A 7142-nucleotide genomic window follows, 5' to 3' on the forward strand; every position below is an offset into this window, starting at 1 on the left:
GGGCTCACCTAGACCTAGCAGCACACATGAAGGCTGCTTGGGTCAACGATAACAGCGCCAGCATTCCTCAGTCACGCACGAGCCTTGTGTTACTTCTGTCAGAACACCACTGAGGTAAGGCCAGACAGAAATGCACATCTCAGACAACAGGAATCAAATGATGTGTGATGTATAAAATCTTCTACAGAGCCGTCCACTGAGGTTTCGTATTTTAGTTAAGACAGTAAAAACATACAGCCACAAGTGGCCCTTGCGTCTGAGACTCAGAGCCCACACGTGCCCTTAATGACTTTGAAGATTACTGTTCTCTGCAGCTTGACTGAGCGCTCACACTTTTGCAAAGAGAAATGAGTAAAAGCACATCTGCTTACAGACCTTTCCACAAACACTCAAGGCTGTAATTGTTACTAAAGGTGCCTCTGATCATACCGACTTCAAGGCTGTGATTACACGTGTAATACATTATGTCAGGGGTTAGTACCACTTTGTTGATCCATGTCAAAAAGGCCTAATGAATCCAACATCATGTTTCACTTTTCATAACTGGTGTGCTACTCTACTTATTCTGCTCAGCTTTATAATGGATATTGGCACATGTTAATATAACTGATGATTAAAAACTCAGTATTTCATACAATTAAATGGTAAATACTGTACACACAGCTACAAAACATGAAGTGGGTGCAGGTAACGTCTTGCATGTGAGCAGTCAAGATATTGCATAAATCCTGGTTATGGTTTCATCATGGCTAAAGTTTTGAGGAAGAAGACGTGACTTCAGCTTCTTGGATGAGAGGTGAAATGTCTTCAGGAAACTGAAATACATCGAGTTGCCTATGATGCAGCACTTAGAATTACCATGACCTGGATGACTGAGGAACTTTATCAGCAAACTTCAAAATGCAAATCAAAGAGCCACTGCTGCACCATTGGCTTGTATTATTCAACTGTTCAGTGTCCATTCAAAGTTCCTTTGTTTTTATAATGGTTTATTCTTCCAAACATCAAGCAAACAAACAAAGTACAAGGGAATCCTCCATGCCTGTAGATAAACTAAGCATGTATGTTATCATTAGCAAATAGAATAACTAAATACTAACAACACACAAATAGCTCCAACAAGGTGTTACTCCATACAATTTCACCATTAGGAGTCCTTACAGCACTTAATGGTAACAAAGAGCTTTTTCACACAAAAGCAACTTTTACTGAATGACTTGATTCAGTGTTAATGGTGTTATTCTACATGAATCAAATGTTCTACAGGTAATCCGTCGTCGGCCATAAGTTGATTATTCATTTAATGTGGAATTTTTTTAATGCACATCTAAGGATATATCAATCAATGTGGATCACTGCATATCTCTAGTGTCCAAGAGCTGTCCAAGATGTGTTGGTGAGCTGCACAGAGCTACAGTATGTAAGGTGAGCTGTCATCTCAGCGTGCTGGGTGGGGGAGGTTAGAGATCGCGTGTTATCGCGTGAATTGTGCTGATGCAACGCGAGATGTGTCTGACGTCACTTTTAGCGCGGAGTTTGTTGTTGGCGGAAAAGCTTCGTCTTGAAAGTCTGAACAAGTTGTTTTATTCAGCCACAGACTGAGTGAATTGTATATACATTATATTTATGTTGTCTGACAATTATCTTATGACTACGTGGCGTGTTTATGAAATGTTTATCTGAGACACTTCTGAACTAGACGACTAACGACAGCGGTGAGTTTTTTCTTGTTTAACTCGGACTGTAGTTAGCTAGCCTGTCAGACTGTTGCTAGCACTAGCTTGCTAGCAGGTTTTGTAGTAAAAAGGAAGACAAACAGCGCTTATGATGATGTGAGCTGTTAGATTTACCCGACAGTTTGCCAATAACCAATGGCGTTACTAGTGAATATGACTCTACATACACTGCCAGATTCAGCATTACTTCCTAAGATTAATATGACAGTGACGTTAATACCGATGATGTTTCAGCCATTAACAGCCTCTTTAAAGTTCCTATTGTCATTAATCTCTCCCTGTCTGTGCAGATGGAGGTGACTCCTGTCTGCACTGAACGCATCGGCACAGATGGATGTATTATTAGATCTGACAGAGGTCACAGGAGAAGCAAAGTCCCAAGTAAGTTGGACGTTTCATGACTTAAAAAACACAACATTTAGGTATGGATGCATCATTATAAATGTCATCATATAATTTGTTGGTAAAATAAGGTTGAAAAATCCCCTTGATAGTATTTTCACTGTCAACGTTTTTCCAAGTGTGGATTTTGTTTTTAATTGGGTATTTTTCAACTGATAATTAAACATGAAAAAATCAGTACAGATTTGTCACTCCTGCACCTTTCCTTGCTCTAGAAACTGTTACACATATTGGATTTTGCTAATCTGAGAGAGAAAATATAGTACAGGATAATAAAACAAAATTGTGTTGACCGCATGTGACAGCCTTTTTTCTGTTTTCCTCCAGGGGATGTGGAGATGGACATTGAGTTCCTATACAAAGTTGTTCCCCAGCTGGCCAAGGTGTTCCGCATCATTGACAAAATTGGAGAAGGTATGTGCACATTTTATTTCCTTTTTATATGATTTACTTGGCACAAACCTTGTTTTTGTAATAAATACATTGGTCCCTCTGCAGGTACATTCAGCTCGGTGTACCTGGGTGAGGCTCAGATGCGGGATGGGAGGAGAGAGATGTTCGCCCTGAAGCACCTCATCCCAACTAGCCATCCTACACGCATTGCTGCTGAGCTTCAGTGTCTCACTGTTGCTGGGTGAGTGTAGTACTGTTGTTGAACATCTCCAAATACATTAATAGACTTTGTGTCATGTATTGCTTCTGTTGTCCACCACTTTTTAAACTCCTGGTTATGATTTCTGTTTCCATAAATGTTTTAGTTTTTTATACTTTGTTGTCTTTCTCTGTTTTTGTTTGTGTTTTCTGGCTCTCTAAAGCCCTTAGAGACCTGATACAGATGAGTTACAGAGCTGACACATAGTCTGTGTAAGAGTTGTGTGCTCACAAGTCATAAATCAGTGAATTGAGGAACTCTTGTATCGTAACTGTCTGATGCCTTTCCTTTAAAGTTATTTTTATGCCGTAACAAATTGGTGTGTGGGTTCTTCATTTGTGTTTAGTTGTATGAGTAGCTGAACCCACGCACCTCAATACATTGATGACTGGTTTGGCAAGACTGTGCCTCTATGTTTAATCCATGTTTTAATTATGCCTCTTGGAAGTAACCATCCAAAATTGACATTGAAATTAGTTCTGTTTTCGTTTCTCGCCACTTTGCAGAGGCAAAGAGAATGTGATGGGAGTGACATACTGCTTCAGGAAGGATGACCATGTGGTGATTGTCATGCCCTATATGGAGCATCGAGCTATTGTGGTATGCACATTGTCATACATCTGTTGCTGTTAAGCCAATCATGGACACATTCTCTGATGTAATTCCTAAAACGTAAATCATTTAGTAGTAGTAGCTTAATTAAATTTTTGTTTGTGTGTTTGCTCAAATGTTATTTAAAACTTGTGTATCAAATGTAAAAATGTATTTCTCAGGAAATAATTAGCTCAATGAGTTTCGAAGAGGTTCGTCTGTACATCTATCACCTGTTGAAGGCCCTGAGACACGTCCACCAGTTTGGTATCATTCACCGAGACATCAAGCCTAACAATTTCCTTTACAACAGGAGCCACAAACTGTGAGTAGTCCTACCTCTCTGGAATAAGTGCAGCTGTATAATTTTATCTGAATGTTTTGTTATTTTCCCTATGTGTAGGTATGCACTGGTGGACTTCGGCCTGGCTCAGGGCACAGTGGACACACAGATCGAGCTGCTGAAGGTGGTGAAGCACAGGGCGTCACAAAAAGGTGGAGGGTCCACAGGGACACAAGACACCACACAGCGGGGCAAAGCACAGCCTAAAATCCCACCCAAAACCACCACTGCCTCCACCTTGCTTCCTCTGCCTCCACAGCAGTCCACCACCGTACAACCCTCCTCGTCCTCTTCCTCCACCACCACATCCTCCTCAGCCTCTCGGAAAATACTGGTTAAAAAAGCACGTTCTGTCACCACCACCATCACCACCTCCACCTCTCGCACAAAGCACACAAAGGTGTCAGCACTCAATATTTGACCTTTACTGGTGTTTCTTAGTCTTTTCTTTTGTCAAGTGAAAGCAAGGTTATAAATCGGGGGTTTTGGGAATCACACAAGCCTGAAGTCGGGTGAAGAATTTCCTGAGTGAATATGTTCAAGTGTTTGTTTTCTGCTTTCTAATCTAAATCCAGCTCTTCATGTATGCTTTCTCAAGGATTTGACAGGACTGCGCAGAGTGCCTCGGCCTGTGTTTGGAGAGAGGAACCTGAACAGCTGCACTCCTGCTCCATCCACCACCAAACAAGCTGCTATTAAGACGGAGGTAAGTAAGGTGAAATGTATAATTTTGGAAAAATTAGAGGTTTCATTTAATATGAGGTAGAGGAAAGAATTTTCTTTAGCCAGTTCTTACATTGATGCAGTTATCTGTTTTACTGCAGTCACAGTATATCTAATCTTCTTCACCTTTAAAAGGTGTATAACTCACTGTTTTTTCTTCATAAAATCTTTTGTTCAGTCTGGGAAAACAGAGGAACCAGCCAGCCGAAGGTACCCTTCAGCCAGCAGGGGACCACTGCCTGCCAGGAGCCAGAGCAGCAGTCAGAAACCGCAGAGGGCAGTACATCAGGGCCTCACCTGTAACTGCTACCAGACTGACCGTGTCTGCAACATCTGCTTGTCCAGGTAACAGAGGGAAGAGAAGAGAAATAAGAGAGAGCTGTCATTAAAAGCCTCTTTTATAGAACACATTCATTTCATTTCTTTTTCTGTCGCTGATTCATGTTGATTTTATTCAAAAAAGGAAGCAGCAGGTGGCTCCCAGGGCAGGAACCCCAGGCTTCAGAGCACCAGAAGTCCTCACTAAGTGTCCCAACCAAGGAACAGGTTGGTCTCTCGATGTTTGGCGCATGATGCACAAACACAACATTTTCACTCGTTTCTCATTGCTCCCCTTGTCTTATCTTCTGTACCGCAGCCATAGACGTGTGGTCAGCTGGTGTGATCCTGCTCTCACTGCTCAGCGGCCGTTATCCGTTCTTCAAAGCCAGTGATGACCTGCTCGCCCTCACTCAGATCATGACCATAAGAGGCTCAAGAGAGACTATCCAGGCTGCCAAGGCATTTGGTGTGTAGTAGTATTTTTTTCATGCGCAGACTGATCTCTCTGCTTCTTGCTTGAGTTACAGTGTTTCACCACAGACCCTCACTGTCACGGCTGAAATCAACAGGGTTCCCTCGGTTTCATTACATACTTGACAGTTGTGATTCTGAGAGGAAAGGAAGGTGTTGAGACCACACATATTCAAAGTACTATCATAAGAAGAGTAAAGAAATCAGAATGTATTCACATTTAAGTAGCTGTGAACAATTGTTGTCTTTTTTTTTTTATCCTTAAAAATTACTCCAACTTAATCAGTTGTCAAAATAGTTGGCAATTGACAAAGCAGCTCTATAACAATAAATAATCTTGACCCTTGTCTCAAACTAAGCCATGTTTGCTCCTTAAATTGGAGGGAGTTAGGTCTAGAAAGTCCTTCAATGTCATTAATTTTAATGTTTGAGAAGGTATGAGAAACCTGATGAAGGCTTTGTACAGGTAATGAATGTTTCTCTGGGTTGAACTCTTCCAGGTAAAGCAGTGGTGTGCAGTCGGGAGCTGCCTCGTCAGGACCTCAGGACGCTGTGTGAGACGCTGAGAGGACGGAGGCCATCACCAGATGATGAGGTCACACCACTTCCTGAAGCCAACAAAGACTCTACTGCCACCCGCTGTCACAAGATCCAGGATGATACACCAACACATCGTCCTGCTAATGGAGCAGGTCAGACTTTCCCAAACCACAGAGAACATTCACAAAGCACTCCGCTCACTAAACAGGACTCGGAGTCAGACTATAAGGTGGAAGAGGATGAGCGGGGCTGGGACAGTGTTCCTGATGAGGCCTATGACCTACTGGACCGGCTACTGGACCTGAACCCTGCCACAAGGATCACAGCTGCCCAGGCTCTGCAGCACCCGCTGTTCGCAGACCTGTGAAACTGCACAACTGCCACGTTAATATAACTTCTGAGCCGTTGTTGGGACTACACGAACTGGATGCTGCAACTAAAGGGTTTCACGGCAGAGGACTTAGTCTGTCCCTCTCTGAGAAATAATTATCAGATGATAATAATAGTAAGTGGGAGAAGTGTGAAGTGTGGAGAAGTTACCCGAACAAGAGCGGAGAGAGCCGGAACATTTCAGTTAGAGGGTAAAAAGGCTTCCCTCAGTTTTCTCTTCTCTGTTGAGCGCTACATGTATTTTAATGTTACTATCCATTTAAGACACTTTTGACTTGCTGGCCCACATGCCTGCAGTAAAGAATAAAAATGTGTTGTTTTTTTTAATGGCAGCTATGGTAAAAAGTACTTTGGGCATTTTAAAGGGCTCTAGATGTGTACCGTCAGCTATTAGACAGTAAAAGCATTGAGTGAAGGCATTATATTGACAGACTATTGGTTGATGTGTCAAATGTTGGACTTTTTTTCTTTTTTGAGGTATTTATTCTTTTAGCTGTTTGGTGAAATAAATATTCAACCCAGAAGTTTTCTAGTTTCCTGAGCTCCAATGAGAAAGCTGTGATCATGATCGTGTTGCATTTTATTTTTACGCTCTGAGCTTGTTGACGTCCAAAAGAGGAAAATCCAAACTCAAGCAGTACTGTTAGAACGGCTGCAGACTGGAAAGACACCTCGAGTCAAATGTGTCCTTTTGTACAAAAAAACCCCAAAAAACATTATATTACCTCTCATTTCAGAAAGACAACAAATATTCTTGTTCTGTCTTGATCGGGTTAAGAGGGAAACACTCTTTAGATTTTCTAATAAAGGGAAAAACAAGTGGGTGTGTTTTACGGTAGGTAAAGTTTTAGAATCTTGTTAAAAATTATTCATACAGGGATTATAATAAGTCACATTTACCTGAAAGTAACTTGAAATGTATTAATACATTATTTTCATGTATAATGTATTAAAAAGCAGCAAATAACCAGAT

The 7142-nt window shown here is 41.5% G+C and overlaps 1 protein-coding gene across 2 annotated transcripts; it reads left to right on the plus strand.

The window, feature by feature from the left end:
• The first annotated feature begins 1498 nt into the window (after positions 1-1498).
• Positions 1499-6693, plus strand: cdc7 (cell division cycle 7 homolog (S. cerevisiae)). Of its 2 annotated transcripts, none has more exons than XM_037083724.1 (12): positions 1499-1715; positions 2027-2117; positions 2466-2552; positions 2637-2772; positions 3297-3390; positions 3564-3706; positions 3785-3848; positions 4323-4430; positions 4626-4792; positions 4911-4993; positions 5085-5234; positions 5740-6693. In XM_037083724.1, exons 2-12 carry the CDS (start codon positions 2027-2029, stop codon positions 6144-6146), a joined length of 1530 nt encoding a protein of 509 aa, XP_036939619.1. In that variant the 5' UTR covers positions 1499-1715; the 3' UTR covers positions 6147-6693. The 2 variants fall into 2 exon arrangements, with proteins under 2 accessions (XP_036939619.1, XP_036939618.1); XM_037083723.1 differs by having other exon boundaries at positions 1500-1715; positions 3785-4124.
• Positions 6694-7142: the final 449 nt, after the last annotated feature.

This window comes from Acanthopagrus latus, chromosome 21 (genome assembly GCF_904848185.1).
Source record: "Acanthopagrus latus isolate v.2019 chromosome 21, fAcaLat1.1, whole genome shotgun sequence".
Lineage (NCBI taxonomy): Eukaryota > Metazoa > Chordata > Actinopteri > Spariformes > Sparidae > Acanthopagrus > Acanthopagrus latus.